Here is a 16296-nt window from a genome sequence, read left to right as displayed (position 1 = left end):
TTGCAACGGATAAAATTTATCTGGAAGGAACACATTCCATGTAAAGGTGTGCTGCTAGAGAAACTGACAATTGCATAGTGTTTAAACTTTTCCCTCTTGATTCAGTAAAAGCACGGGTGGAAAAGCTGTTTTTTTGTAATTACTAATCACATAATTAAAGATTGTTACACTAATATGTAAAAATAATTTGCCTGTATATGATGTTCGTTTCTAGTTTGCCATTTTGTAGAACCCTTAATATATTTTGGCTGTCTTTTAAAAATAGAATTCTAACAATTGATGTTCCTGTTGTGGTTTTTAGTTCCATATTCAGCGTTAAGGTTATATAAGCTTTTTGTGAATTGCATTACATAAATGAATTGGGTGAACAAATGATAAGGAGAAACATCTTTTCTTCCCAGCCAGAGTAATTTTGTTATGTTTGTGCTGCAACTGTCCAAAGAACTATTTTGTTTCAGTAGCTGGGTTTTGTTGTGGACAAGTGCCTACCCTTATGGCATGGTTATTCTCAGTGTATCCCAGAAATGCTAATTTAGTGTTGAATTCTCCTTGCCTGGGAGGCTTTCAGTGCTGTTTCTCTCAGCAGCTTGTCATAACCACTGGGCAGCAAGGTCAGATTTGGAGAGGTTTTCAGCCCCTTTTGGAGGGACCATGGTACTTTAGGGGAAGCAAGATTGACAAGACAAAAAAAAAGAGGGAGCTTCAACTTACAGACTGCTGATAAAAGTATTTATCCACCAAGGGGTGGATAAAATCTATTTACCTGTATATATCCCTGGTAGTATTAAAGATAAACTTGTCAGGAGACATCCAAACAGGGGAACCTGGTGAAATATCTGCAGAGATCAGAGAGGGATTTGTGTGTGTGTTTTGGGAGGCAGCTGTTTCCTTTCTCTCCTACCTCTTGGTCTCCAGCCCACAAACTGCATTTGTGAATGCAAGTGCTTGGATTTTTGTCTCAGTAATGTTTTTGATGTTAATCTTGCATGTTAGCTTAGGGTAACCCTAACCTTTTTCATACCCAGTCATTCATAGAGTCATCTGCTTTGATGAGGATAGATTATATTTTTCTTCACTGCAACCGTGTCTATAAAAGTGAAAATGCCTGAATTGTTAAAGCAATGACTTATTTCTAATAAAGCTCAGAATTTGGAGCTGATGGGTTTTCTGTTTGTTTGTTTTGCTAAAATAGAACAATGACAAGAAGACATTTATTTTTCTTTAAATCAACAAATTTTGGCCTTAAATATTTTCAGTGGGTTTCGTTGTATAACAGATTTCCAGTGGAAAAGGAATAGGACTCAGTGCAGGTTACTGTTGCAGAAGCAAAGGTCAGCTGATTGTCTTGTAGGAATGCTTTGAAAGTGGAGTAGTTAATGAGTAAGCATCTCACTGCTCAATCTTTTCTTTTAGTTATGATAGGAAATTTTATCATTAAATAAAATAACATTAAATTATATTTTATCATTAAATTATCCTTAAATGAACTCAAGAGTCTAGTGAAATGTGATATATATAAGCAGATGCATTGAATGTTTTCTGGACAACTTATGTCAGGATAAGAGCTACAAACTGTGGGATAGAAGTTTTCTGTTCCAAAATGCACTGTGTGGTTACCTCTTTCTATTTGGCATCTCTAGATTTCAAAATACTGAATGAAGTTGCTTAAGATAATTTTTTTCATAACTTCAAAACTCCATTAATAATGCTCATAATATTTTTTTCTTTTTTTTACAGATTCTGAAGGTGTTTAAGCTCTGAATACTTACAAGCTCTTCATACATAACAATGTCTGGCTCATACGATGATTCCGTTGGAGTAGAAGTTTCTAGTGATAGCTTCTGGGAGGTAATCCAAATGTTCTCTTCAATATTTTGATTTTATTTTTTACTTGTATTGTAGAAAATCTGATTTTTGTGCACTATAAGTTGTGGAGAGAGCTGCAATACAAGACACATTGGTTATTGTGATCTGCAGAAATAGCCTTCAGAGTTAAAATTACCTTTTGGATTTTGACCTATTTCTTTTGAGGACTTTAATGCGCACAAACTTGAGCATCATCCACTTGGGTATGGTATGGAATTCAGAATTGAACCTTTGTCAGTTGTTATTGTCAAGGAAGGCCTTATGTGAGTAGCTTGTAAAATGATCAGTGTTAAATCTGAATTAACTGTTCCAAGCTACTGTAATGTACATAAATTACAAAAGTAAGATACTGTGTGGATGTACTGCCTGTCTCGTCTTTTTATCTAGATAAAAATATAAACTTTCTTGAGACAAGATATTCTTACCTCAGTGTAAAAACAGAACCTACAGATACATACAGAAAGATAATATGAAGTACTTTGTAATATCAGCAATTTGTACTGCCCCAATCTGACAGAGACTTTCGGATGCTGTAATAATTTAAGCCCTGAAGAAAGGAAAATTCATAAAGCAGAAATATTTTTACCAAAATAAGTCTTTGAGTAAAAAGAAACGTTTGGCAGTGTCAGTACTGACACAATTGGAGGTAAGTACTCTGTCCAAATTAGCTGTATTCAGTAGGACAAACTTCTGCCATTTGAGAGGGAGCTCTTTTGAATTTGAACAATAGCAAACATGAAAATGGCTTGGGGAACCTGTCTGAATTTACCAGAGACCTATGTTACACAACTTAATTTTGGTGATCTGATATTGTACTTCCTTTGAAATGTAAGCTTTTCTGGACTGCTGAACTGTGCTGTTTGTGGTGACAGCATATTACATTTTGATGCACATCTCCTATGTTTTTCAGTATATTCTCTAAAAGGCCTAATGCTAGTGAGGATCTGTTGAGTACAGTTTTTTGAGGAGATGATTACTATTATGTTAAATATATCTGTCTTATTTATAAAGAAATTCTTTTAAAGTCAGTGTATTTTAAGCCTTGACCCTTTTTGTTGTAGGGGTTCTCTGTAGGACGGCTGCAGACAGGCTGTGAGACCATTTGATGTATAACCAAAAAGATTGTTCTTGTTAAAGTGATAATTGGAAAGTCATGGCAATCAGGTGAAATTCCAGGTGACAGGAAAGAGTGAAACATTGTACCTGGCTTTAAAAGGGGTAGAAGAAGAACCCTGAGAACTACTGCTCTTGGAGGTGTCTCTCAACTGGCTGTGATCCTGAACAATCTGAGCTATCACACCTGCTTTGAGCAGGGGATTGGGCTACCTGATCTCCAGAGGGTCCTTCCAACCTCAGTTTTACTGTGTGATTTGTTTGATGCTGAGGTAACTTCCTGAGCAGGCTTGCTTGCTAGAAGTGTTTCAAAATAAAATGAGGAGGCAGGCAGGAAAAAAGAATTCTGGAGGGATATTTTGATGTGTGTTGGGATATTTTGATGTGTGTTGTGTATCGTATACTTGGCAGTAGAACGTGATTTCTGGCTGGCTGTTCTGTACCAAGCTGTTGTCTTCCATCAAATAATCATGTCTGGAAGAATAAAAGCTGAGTGAATAAGAATGAAATTTTCTGTAAACTAGGATGGTTATGTTTGGACAAATTTTAACTTAAAGAATTAAATCAGATAAAGGGATGATCGGAAATGGCAATTACCTTAAATGAGGGCCTTCATGAAGGTTTGTTTAAATGTATTTGATCGTTATTATAGGTGACTTATTTGTGTTTGTCCTACTGGTGACTTATTTTACATAATTTTGTAAATACTACTACTTACTGTTTCCTTGGACTTGTCTGTGTATTCTTTCCAAAAGGTCAGGACTGCAGTCTGTTTCATAAGCAATGTGAGTAGACTAATGTATAGTGCATGAGCTTACCTTTCTCTATCCTAGGATATTTATACCTTTCTTTATCCTAGGAAAAGGAAATTTTAGACTTCTGTATAGCAATCAGTTGGTTTCTTTATAGATTTTTCTGTGCTTTCTCTTTTTTGATGTATAACCACAAAGATTGTGCTTGTTACAATGGTGCTTGGAAAGCTTTGGCAATCAGGTGAAATTCCAGGTGACAGGAAGGAATGAAACATTGTACCTGGCTTTAAAAGGGGTAAGAAAGAGGACTCTGGTAACTACTGACCTGTGCCTGGGAAGATCATAGGACAGACTCTCTTAGAAGCTCTGATAAGGCACAAGGAGGACAGGGAGGTGATTTGAGACAACCAAGGGCAAATCTTGCATGACATGACCAACCTTGTGCCATTTTCAAATGGAGCAGCTCCATCAGTGGGCAAGAGAAAGGGTTCAGGTGTCATTTATGTGGATTGCTGTAAAGCCTTTGACATGGTCCCCCACAACATCCTTCTCTCCAAGTTGGGGAGACATGGATTCTGTGAGTGGATTGCTGGATGGAAAAGGAATTAGTTGGGTGGTTGCATCCCGAGAGAAGCAATCAGTGGCTCAGAATCCCAAGGGACATTGGTTACAAGTGGTGTCCCTCAGGGGTCCATACTGGAACCAGTATTTAATATCTTCATTAATGGCATGGAGGGATCAAGGGCACCTTCAGCAGCTTTGCAGATGGCACCAAGCTGAGGGTGCAGTGACAATCCAAAGGGACCTGGACAAGCTTGAGCAGTGGCCCATGGGAATCTCATGAGGTTTAACCAGACCCAGTGCTGGTGCTGCCCCTGTCTTGGGCACATCCCTGTGTGTGATGGATCCAGGCTGGGGATGAGCAGAGGGAGCAGCCCTGGCTGAAGGACCTGGGGCTGCTGTGGGTGAGAGCTGGCCCTGCCCCAACCCAGAGCCCCCCTGTGCTGGGCTGCACCCAGAGCCCCAGGGCAGCAGGGCAGGGGGGATTCTGCCCCTGTGCCCCTCTCTGCTGAGCCCCCCTGCAGGGCTGCATCCAGCCCTGGGCCCAGCACAGCAAGGACAGGGAGCTGCTGGAGCCAGGCCAGAGCAGGGACACCAAGGGGAGCAGAGGGATGGAGCAGCTCTGCTGGGAGGAAAGGCTGAGGGAATTGGGATTGTTCAGCCTGGAGAGGAGAAGGCTTTGGGGTGACCTCATTGTGGCCTTGCAGTGCCTGAAGGGAGCCCACAGGAAAGATGGAGAGAGACTCTGGACAAGGGCCTGGAGTGACAGGACAAGGGGGAATGGCTTCACACTGACAGAGAGCAGGTTCAGATTGGATATCAGGAAGAAATTGTTCCCTGTGAGGATGGTGAGGCCCTGGCACAGGTTGCCCAGAGCAGCTGTGACTCATCCCTGGCAGTGTCCAAGGCTAGGCTGGATGGGGCTCTGAGCAAGCTGGGATAGTGAATGGTGTCCCTGCCCGTGGCAGGGGGGCAGAACTGGATGATCTTTAGCATCCCTTCCAACCCAAGCCATCCCATGATACTTCTGGATTGGAATCATCTATCCAAACTAAATTTGACTGCTATTTAGTCTAAAACCCATCCTTTTTTATATGTTCTGAATTGGTTGGTTTGTTTCTGAAGACTGCAACTTTGAATTCTGGTCTTAATCTTTCTCAAAAGAGTTAAACAGCTTTGATCAATGTGTTTTGTTTGATTTGATTAGAAAAGCTGTGGTGCCTCTGGAATGCCAGCTGAGTGCTTCATGCCTCAGGTCACAGGAAGTAAAGAACTCCTAATCAGTTTGGAAGTTGTTTTGTTACTACAGATTCTGACATTTATACTCCTGTTAGAAGTTTTTCAAGATTTTTGACACAGTACATCTTTTCTTTGTTTTTTAAAGTCAGCTTGCAGTTTGTTAAAAGCCACCTTGATATGTTTTAGTGCCACAGCTGCAAGCAGTGAATGTATTTGAACTTGGCTGTGGCACAGAAGTGTCAGTCTGGCAGGGTGAGCTTTCGAGTTTGTTCCCTCACACTCCAAAATAGCTCAGATTTATTTACCTTTGAACTGTGCTGCAAAGCCCATCTTTTTCTTAAAGGCATTTGGCAGAGAGTGAGGTGGCTGGCTGTGGGACCTAGCTGAAAAACTGACTGTCAAAGCTGGTTTTTGCTCACTGTGTATCTGTTGAAACTAAAACATTTTTAGTTGTAGAAAGCTGGTTGTTCTGTTGAGCTAATGAGAACTACACCTAGTAAAATGTTGATAAGTGACCTTCAAAGCTTTTGACATTGCTGTTGACAGAAATTTCATTGTCTTTAGGACGTGAAACACTTTGTTCTCTATCAGTTTGCTGACTCTAGAAGGCTTTAGTTTCTTTTGGAACTGTCACTGCCTTTGCTATGGTTTCCTACTAAAAAATGTAAATCTGGAGTCTGTAGTTGCCTGGTAGTAGATTTACTACTCTAACCTTGTCTGGTTGCACATGCTCAGACTGTCTGTGGAGCAGGTCAATGCAGATTACTTCATCTGTTAAACTTCTTTTATTAAGTTGCTATTTCAATACTGTTCATGGAAATTTCCAGTTCTGGCACTTAGAGTTAAGTTCAGTGCTGGAAATACAATACAAATAGTAACTTGTTTCCTCTAAAGGTTAGTAGTTTTTATTACAACATAGATATTGTTATCAGGTTCTGATTTGTGGTTGGGAAATTGCTGTCTTGTTGAAAGGGAATTGGAGAAGTTGCTGTTTGAACTTGTGTTCATGGTGATGGCTTACTGTAGATCTGGCAGTCAAAAAATGTGGGTAGGTCAAGGCTCAGGCAGGGGTAGTATCTTGTATCAGAACAGCTGATATGAGTGAAAAAAAACAGGCTTTCAGAATCATCCATGTTTGTTAAGTGTGCCAAAGAAATAGCAGCAGCTTTCTTAATTAAATGGAAGTGGTTTTTTCATATTTGGTAAAACCAAGATACTACTTTAAGGCTTTTTGTCTTCTAGCAGGATGACAAATCCTTTTCAGTAGAACAAATCCTTTTCTTCTCCTCTAATTTCTTTAGGTGTTTAGTTCATAAAAGTACCTTAGAAGTCTGAGAATTTTGTATGTGTTTTAATATAGCTTGCTTAGAGAACAAAGGATTGCAAAATACTAAGAAAAGACTTTCTGAAGGGTAATTCCCACAATGGCACTGGAGAATTTCATCAAAGTTTCAGTTGTAGTAGTGTCTTAAATTGCCTAAGAGATGGAAATTTCAGTCTCCTAATTTATTTTTCTGTCAAGCCTCAATGTACCTTGATGTGTCTGGTTAAGCTCATGACTCTCTCTGGGTGTGGAAATCCTAGAGACTGAGGAATCTTGTTGATATGCTCCAAGAAGGGATTCCTGTTTTGAATCTGACATCTGTTTTGATTGGCTGACAAGGATGTTGTGCTCTGGGTAATCAAAGATTTTTGCTGATTGCCTGAGGCGGGGTGGCAGCAGGTTTTCCAAGGGAAAGTGGAAAAGGTACAGTTTGAAAGCCTTTCTATTTCTTTCTCAGCTATCATATGGAGTTTAAGCATTTGCATGACTGCTGTAAATACATCATGATCATCTAGGGCACTTTCTGCATCCAAAAATAGACCAGTCCAAAAACTGGTTAGTTCCAACTTTGTGTTGCTTTAGTTAAACATGAGAAGTGGGCATGACACCTATTGGCCTTGTCCTGCTGGAGTAGTTTGGAATGTCTGTGAAAGAATTTGGTATATTAATAATTAACAAAATGCATCATAAAGTTTGCTTTCTGTTTATTAAGCTCCAGCCTTATGCTGGTAATCACAATCAGGGATCTATTAAAAGAAAAATGCCTTGGGCCAGATGAGACCAATGCTCTTGTTCAGTTACATACCTGTGAGGGTAAGAAAGCCAGTGAGTGAGTGTTCCTAGAGATCAAAGTGGGAGTGTATGCATATCTTGCAAGGTAAGACATCAAAAGGAGCAGCTCCCCTGCCTGTGGAGGCACTTACTTTAAATGAGCTCTAGGTCCCTCACAGACTGTGTGCTTCCTTATCTCCCTGACTTTCTGCTAACATCAGCAGCATGGAGCCCATTTATTGCAGGGGCGTTTCAAACACCTACTTACCCAAACAGAAATAGTCACTGAACAGCTGCTAAACCTGCAGCTGGGATTATTTTAGCCCTGTGAGTGATTCCCTTGGAGGACAGGACCTGGTGTGCATTCTGAAGTGCTGAACACAGGGCTTTTGTTGCATTCTGAAGGATTTGCTGACAATCCATTAAGACTTTCAGCCTCTCAAAGTGGAAGTTGATCCCCTGTGTAGTATGGATGAATTAAATTTAGCCTCTGTTTGCATTGCCATTGTCCCCTGCCCCCTCCTAACTACATAAAAAACCAACAAAACAAACAACTAAAAAATTCCTTCCCAAAACAAAAACCCCAACCAACCAAAGCAAGACCCAAATGCAACATTCTGGATAAAAATATTTGGATTCTGCAATAGTAGATTCCTGTCACATAGTTGTTTTTTAAATCTCCTCCTAACTTTGAGCAATGGAATATTTTTCATTTATATTGCCAGTGTTTGCTTTACTGGTGTATTTGGCTTAAGATTTTGTGTGTTTAAGAGCTTCCTCAGGATTTTTCTTGTAACCAGGGGTGAATTTGTATGCATAAACTTAAACTTACTCAGAGATAATGCTCATAGGTGCTTGGACTGTGTGTGCTAATTATGCACCAAGATAATTATTCTTATTTATAAAAACCACACAGTGGTTGTAGATGTTTAAGCTGGTTGAAATGTTTGCAAACTTCCCGTTTGACGTAGCTGGAAAGAAATTTTCCTCGTGGTTAAATGGAATGCTGGAAATAGTGTGTCCCTGTGTTGGCCATTGGTATGTGTGGGTTTGACTATGAACCTTTAAAGCTTATTATTCTGTTTCATACCTAGGAGTATTTGTCCCTAAAAATACCTTGTTGAGTTTCTTTTGAATGGTTTCGGTTCATAAAGGCTGATTTGTTATAAATAAGCTCTGCAAACTTGGAAAAAGAGTTGACAAATCTATCTTCAGGCATTTGAAACTCCTGAAGTATTTGTGGTATAATGTTTGTCGTGGTGTGCTGAAATTACCTAAGAGGAGTTTAGCAACAGCTGAATGTTTGCCACCTTCTGGGCTGCTAACAAATGAGAATACTCTTCTTTTTTCTCTCAGTGTACCAGAAAAACCTGCAAGGTGTGTTTAACACTCTAGGCTTTTGTGCTGCTCTATGAATATGCCTTAAAATAAAAAAAGAGTATAACAGTTGAGTTGAAGAGCCTATATAATTTAAGACTCTCCCTTTGTGTTTAGTGCTGTGAAATGTTAGAATAATGAAGTTGCAAACTCTTTAGATAAATTCCCACTCAAGATCTATCAGTGGCAGAGCTTGGCTCCCTTGGTAAAAGGCAAGCTGCCTGCACTGCCAGCTGTAGGATGATCAATGCCTCATCAGACGGTGCCTCTGGGCTTTTTTCTGGACCTTACAGATTCCCTATATCTTAGATTTGGCAGAGGATTTGAGGTGACATTGCTGTGCTCTTGCCTGAGAGGAATATATAAAATCAGAAGGAATGCTTTCTTGGTTAGGCTACATGGAGACCTGACAGCATCTATGGTGCCTGTAAGAGATAAATGGGGCAAAATAGGATCAAGTGAGATTTATTAGCAGCAAAACTCAGGGGTTTTTTGCAGTGGAAAAGGGTTAAAACTGATGGTTAATTCAAATTAGAACAGGTAGAAAGAGTGACACAAAACTATGAATGACAATTTTCCCAGAATGAACTGATTGCATCCAAAAAGTGACCATTATAATGGTATTTTTAAGAAATAAACTCTTGATTGTTTCCTTTTGAAGTGTTTCTGATAACTAAGGGTAAACAGCAAGTGAATTTGTTATCATGTAATAAACTGTCTCTTTCAGATGGATGTATTGTTGATGCTAAAATGAAAATGGTATAGTTTTTAAATATCTATTTTTCTACTTGAAACGGTAAGAAAGTTTGTAGTCTTACAAGTTACTTTTCTGAAACAAATATTTTATGTGCAGGACATGAAGACTTAGAACTTCATGTCATAACTTCATTCTTATCTTAGACAGTTGTCTGCTGTCTGTTTAGCAAGAAATAGTGCAATGCTCAGAATGATCAGGAAATTATTCTAACTAGCAAAATTATGTATGTTCGTGTACTGTACAGGGCTAATTGAGAAGTCTGAAAATTGCCAGGCATTATGTAAAATGGCTCTGGCTGAAACAAAGAAGCACAGGAGTTTTTTGTTTGTGTTGTTCCTGGTGAGTTGCTACAAATAAAAGAATTCTTCATTTTTAATTTGCTCAAATACTTCTTGTGAAGGGGACGAGGGAAGTGTTGCAGAATTTACCATTTACCTCAGAAATTGGAGAGAAGAGTCTTGAATCAAGAATGTATAAGAGTTCATGTTTTTCAGAGTTCAGGGTGTCTTGAGTGTATTTCTAGATTTTTATTTATTGTTTTAACTTCTGTACAGTTAATCTAGTAGTTCCTTGACAACCTAAAGACTGAAGTTATTTTCCCTTTACTTGGCTCTATGGCCTAAGTACCTTGTGTCTCAAATCTTATGTCCTACAGTGACAAGCTGCACATTCCACATCTCTAAAATGTCTCATTGCAGTGTCCCTAACTTAAAATGCAATTTTTAAAAGAAGCCACTAGGTTTCCAAAATGTTACATGCCAAGTTATATAATTTATGTTCTCTGTCATGGAGCACAGAAAAAATGCTGCATTTCCAAAATTCTAGCATTCTTGATAGGGCAAATTTCAGTGTAAAAGGCTTTCTTTGCAATACCAGGTTATTTTCTACTATTGTGGGCCTGATTCCTCTTAATACTGATTTTAAACTGTGATGCTGAGTTCCTTCAGTCTTCCTGTGAGGAAGAGGAGGAGGTGGTGGGTGAATTATCTGTGGTGTGCATGCAGCTCTTTAAAGGTGCCCTTATGTGATAACAGTGAATGGTCACAGGTAAACTCAGTTCAGTTCTCTGAATACCTGCCTGAAATTTGGCAACTGCTTGATGTTACTATGAGGTTAGAGTTTGCTCAGAATGAAAGGATTAAATATGCCACAAGGCAGCCAGCTCTCATTCAATATTACCATTTAAAATGCTAATTTAATAGTGAGAATTTATGAAAGGAAATGTTCGTGCTACAGACATAAATCCCTGGCTACATAACTGGAGACACAAATTGATGCTAATATAAGGCTTCAGTAGTTGTGCCAAGCTAACATAACCTGTTTTGAAAGTCTGCTTGATTGTGAATCTACAGCTGGAGTAATTCTGAGTAGATGAATGATTTGTCTTTCATTACAAAGGCTGTTGGAGGTATTTAATTCCCTTAACACTTTGATTACATATGTATAACTGCCTACTTCTCCACTTCCATTTATCCTGAAAATAGAAGGTTATTTTTCATACTTTCTTGGTAATCGATGCAATCAGTTGACATGGCTACATTGACTCTCTCTGGTAGCTTCTTATCTTCAGTTATATTGTGGTTTATGTTTAAATGGGCTGGGGCTGTGTGTATGCATTTGTTTACGTGTTTTAGACAAATCAGTGACTGCTAACTAATGCCTTACTTAGATGCTAACTAAATTCCTTTGATCTGTTGAAATGTATCTAGTCCAAACCAAGAAACATGCTCAGATGAATTCCTTGGGGCCACTAAGAGAAATGGTTTTGTCATACCATTTATGGTTTTGATTTTATTTTTTCCCCCGATTTTAATGAGAAGACCTATCATATGTCTGTATTTATAGCATAGTCATTTATTCATCCCGCAGTTAGTATAGGGATTTTATCCACTTTTAAGAGTATTCCTCTGTATACCATTTTTCTCAAGAAAATGGCTTGCATGTGCATCTGCTGACAAAATTCTGAATAAATGTGAACCTAAAAGTTGGATGTTTTTCTCTGCTAGATGTGAAGCAGATATGATTCAAATGTAAAAAATGACTAGCACACTCTGAGTATTTGAATATTTAATCTACTGCCTTGCTGCTAATCTTTGTTTTTCAGTCAGGTGGTTTGGGCAGATAAGAAACTGGCTGTGATATTTAATAGCCTGTGCAAGTTCTCTTAACAGAGTTCTTAGGTCTTGTTTAATGTTTACAAAAGCCAGCCTGAGTGACCTTGAATTCAGTGGAAATGTGACTCTGGGAGCAGTGTAAGGCTTTCTTCCCTTTCAGACATTTAGATTTGTTATTCCATGTAGCTGTGTGCACAAGAGTGAAAGGGGAGTGTTAATTATATAATGGATGTTCATTATATGGTGTACATTTTGCTCCATGTCCTCATTTTATTACAGGTTGTACATTGAGCAACTGTGGGAGTTTTTTTTCTTTAGTATTTACAATTCTAAGTATGGTAACTCCACATCCTTGCTGTCAGTATCTTCCCACATTAAATTCTAGAGTACACTTTGGAAATAATTGCTATCTGGTTTTTCAGCAGCGACTGCATTCTTAAAAACTAATAATATGGTTGATAGATATGTTGCAATGCTCCTTTGCATGTCTCTGCAGTTTTATTAATCCCGAAAGATTAAACACAACATAAAATTAAGGTATTAGGTACTTGATAATGAATATTGAAGAGGGAGAGAATACTGTATTATTTCTCTTAATTTTCTTCACTATCTAGAGCATTACTAAGAAATAATAATGCAGAACAATTGTGGTGATTGCCCAAAATTACATTTCAGAGTTAATAAAATGTAATAAAGCTTTCACTTTTAAAATTAACAACTTTCTTTTACAGGGCAACTTGCAGCCTTTGCTGCATTGTTGCAGTTAGGTTTTATGATTAATTTATGATTAATTTTAATGTTTCAGTTAGGTTTTATGATTAATTGATTTAAGATGAATGAACCTGATTCCATAATTGATTATTTCATGCTATATTCTCTTACTCTCAGTTTACAGTGTTTCTGTTAATTAAAGATTTATCTTGTTTTCAGAGCTTTCAAGCAGAAATTAAGTCTTTGTCTCTTGGTAGGTTGGGAATTACAAGAGGACAGTGAAACGAATTGATGATGGCCACAGACTTTGCAATGACCTCATGAACTGCATTCATGAACGGGCACGGATAGAGAAGGTCTATGCTCAGCAGCTCACAGAATGGGCTAAAAGGTGGAAGCAACTCGTGGAGAAAGGTAATGCTGAGTTTGAACTCTGACAACTTTCTCAAATGGAAAAAAGTGGTTTTGTATATCTTTGTTTTGGTAAGTACAAAGTAGAAATACTGCTTACTATAATGGAGTTTTTGCAAAAGGCTCAGTAATGTGACAAATGACCAAGCTTTTTTGAATAAAAACCCAACCAAGCAAAGCCTGCTCTTGTGCAAATTCACGTGCTTCTTGCTGAAGCAAATGAATCTTGCCTCCAGTACTGAGTTATGTTCTAGAGAACTGTCTATTTCTCAATAATTACCAGTACAGTTTGAAAAGGGATTCTGAATAACAAGGGGGTACTGACTGTGGGGTAAAAACTGGTAATTAAAGACCTAGGCATTGCTCTAATGGAAGGCTAAGGTGATGCTATTTGATATATTCTGGAATAGTTTGTCCTTCCATGGTTATTCACCCTTCAAAAAGTATGTTGAGAAACTAAAGGCAGTTCAAAGGGGAGCTCACATGTGGAATACTGAGAATTGTGGTACAGGGCTAAGGACTCCAGATTAAATGAATATTTTTTTTTTCTGGCTTAAAAGTTTGTAATACTCTAAGTTTATATGAAAAAAAAAATTGTTCCCTTTTCTAGGTTTGCATCAACATTGTTTACAAGTGAATATAAGTCAATAGTTTCAGGTAGTTTCTTGGGAATATAAGTTCCATGTGGGTGATGGTTACTGAGAATGACACTTTTTGTTGTGTTTAGGCCCACAGTATGGAACAGTAGAAAGGGCTTGGTGTGCTTTTATGTCAGAAGCTGAAAAAGTGAGTGAACTACATCTAGAAGTAAAAGGTTCACTGATGAATGAAGATTTTGAAAAAATCAAGAACTGGCAGAAGGAAGCCTTTCATAAGCAAATGATGGGAGGATTTAAGGAAACCAAAGAAGCAGAAGATGGATTTAGGAAAGCTCAGAAACCCTGGGCAAAAAAGCTGAAAGAGGTACAGCAGTAGATTATGTATTAGATATCCTGTGTTATAATATACTAACGTTTCAAATCTCTGTAAGGGAGTAAACTCCCTATTCTTTCTGCTGGACCCTCCTTTCTCTTAAAGATCTCTTGCTTTCTGTCCTCTTCTGAAAATAGATATTTTTCTCTTGGTCTCTCCTAATCTTGGTGAATTCAGTGAAAATCTGGGAAAAGTGAAATTTAAGTTATCATTTTAACTCTATCTTATTTCATGCAAGTGAAAGTTATGAATTGCTCAAATGAATGAGGGAAAATGTGTTTGTGGGTTTCCCCCCTCTCATATAACATTATTCTTAAATAACAGGTTGGTAGAAGAAGGGGGAGCAGGTGAACATGAGCATGAGTGAGAAGTGTTTAGTTGGGGACTTTCTGTAAAGCTTTTGTTGAGTCTGTTCCAGCACTTCTCTAAGCTGTTTAAGTGACATTTCTTGTATGGTGATAGAATGCTCCAATGATTTCCTTATGTTGATTCTTTTGTATTTTTCATTCTTTGGCCTAAATGAAAACAATTTCCCCCTCTCCCTCAAAAAAGAAAAATCATCCTGAAAACAAAATCTGACCATTTCTTTTTTGCAACGTGATTTTATGGCTAAGTTTTTATGGTTGCTGTAGACTGTTCCAGATGCAAAGACTCAAACCCCTTTTGTAGGTGGAAGCTGCAAAGAAAGCGTATCATGCTGCCTGCAAGGAGGAGAAACTGGCTATATCCAGAGAAACAAACAGCAAAGCTGATCCAGCACTGAATCCTGAGCAACTCAAGAAATTACAAGACAAAGTGGAGAGAAGCAAACAAGATGTACTAAAGGTATACTGAATGGTTTTTTAGTTTTGTTTTTTAATGCACACCTATAGCTTGTGCATATTTAAGCTCTTTTTTCCTCCTGAATGTGCTGTGAACACCAGTTCACATAGCATAGTCAGTTCCAGTTCTGTACCAAAAGGTTAATTTTCTCCCAAGAATGTGTTCTTGCCAAATTTTTCTTCTCTGAAGATGAATAATGTATGGCCTCTATTTAATTTAAGTACTTTCAGCAGGGTGCTAAGCGCAGTAAGCCAGCAAACTTCTAGGGCAGAGTTCTACTTATTTACTAGTGAGGGCTGAGCTATTTCACTCAAGAAGCTGAGAGACAGATGCCTAAAACTTGCTGACAGCTAAGTATGTCATCATTCTTGACTGCAGAATCCATTTTTAAAAAATGAAGCTGATATAATCCACTTAAATAAATGCTGTTCTGTTACACAGTTTGCTTTATCTCTTCAGTGTGCTGCTACTGAGAGGCTTTTAATGTGTGATGCCTCAAAGATGTCTTTTTCCCTTGAGAATGCTTTTCTGAGATCTGGAATGTTATGTTCCATAAGTTGGGATCTTCTAATTCCTGCCTGTGGACTACTTCTGTAAATTAGTGCAGAGTTTGAGGTTGTATCTGTTAGCTGAGCTCACAGTGTATGCAATTTATGTTCACAAAGATGTACACAATGTTTGGGGTTTTGGTCATAACTCACAGTACACTATGCAAATTACTAAAGGAGAAAAGACAGCGCTTTAAAAGATCTCCAAATACTTTCAATAACTTGAAAGACTTCCTGCTCTGATTTACTCTGTAGCTCCTTTAGTTTTTAACTTCAGATTTACATTAACATTTATCATGGTTTCTGTTAAAAAGACAGAGAAGAGGCTTGGAGGTTTATTGTAACTGTTTCTGCAGTTTACTTAGATAATTTTCTTTATGCCCTAAGGTGGGTACAGTGGTCATGAGAAGAGTTTGCAGCCTGGCAACTTGTGGTCTAAACCTCAGCCACTGCTGCATTGATGGGTCTGTGTTGCAGGGCACTAATAAAAATATTGCTAACAGTTTGGTTTTGTACCCCCAGACAAAAGAGAAGTATGAAAAGTCTCTGAAGGAATTAGATAATGCCACTCCTCAGTATATGGAGAACATGGAGCAGGTATTTGAGCAGTGCCAGCAGTTTGAGGAAAAGCGGTTGCGTTTCTTCCGAGAAGTGTTACTGGAAGTCCAGAAACACCTTGACTTGTCCAACATTGCAAGGTAAAACTGCTAGACTTCAAAATTAATGCTTAATATACTTTTCCGTGGAAACTAATAAATGCTTCAAGTAGATCAGAGTTCAGAGTTCTGATTTCTTTCTAATGTGTTGCTTCAGTTTAAAAGCGTAAGTGAAAGAGATTAATTCTTTGTTTTGTTTAAAATGAGATTAGTACCTATCTCTAACACTTGCCAGAAACAACAGACCCTCATTCTTATGGTGTTTTATAATCAAATATGGTCCAATTAGAAGGGATTCCGCA

General features: G+C 38.2%; 1 protein-coding gene across 3 annotated transcripts in view; it reads left to right on the top strand.

Moving 5' to 3' along the window:
• Window positions 1–16296, top strand: part of PACSIN2 (protein kinase C and casein kinase substrate in neurons 2) — a 55680-nt gene that overhangs the window by 25948 nt on the left and 13436 nt on the right. For all 3 annotated transcript variants that reach the window (XM_058022490.1, XM_058022488.1, XM_058022489.1), the window contains exons 2-6: window positions 1738–1848; window positions 12843–12999; window positions 13724–13959; window positions 14638–14793; window positions 15861–16036. In XM_058022490.1, coding sequence (XP_057878473.1) covers window positions 1789–1848; window positions 12843–12999; window positions 13724–13959; window positions 14638–14793; window positions 15861–16036 — 785 coding nt within the window. In that variant the 5' untranslated portion in view covers window positions 1738–1788. The remainder of the gene's footprint in view (window positions 1–1737; window positions 1849–12842; window positions 13000–13723; window positions 13960–14637; window positions 14794–15860; window positions 16037–16296) is intronic.

The sequence above is a fragment of the Melospiza georgiana genome, chromosome 4 (assembly GCF_028018845.1).
Source record: "Melospiza georgiana isolate bMelGeo1 chromosome 4, bMelGeo1.pri, whole genome shotgun sequence".
Lineage (NCBI taxonomy): Eukaryota > Metazoa > Chordata > Aves > Passeriformes > Passerellidae > Melospiza > Melospiza georgiana.
This window is presented reverse-complemented; position numbering and strand designations above follow the sequence as displayed.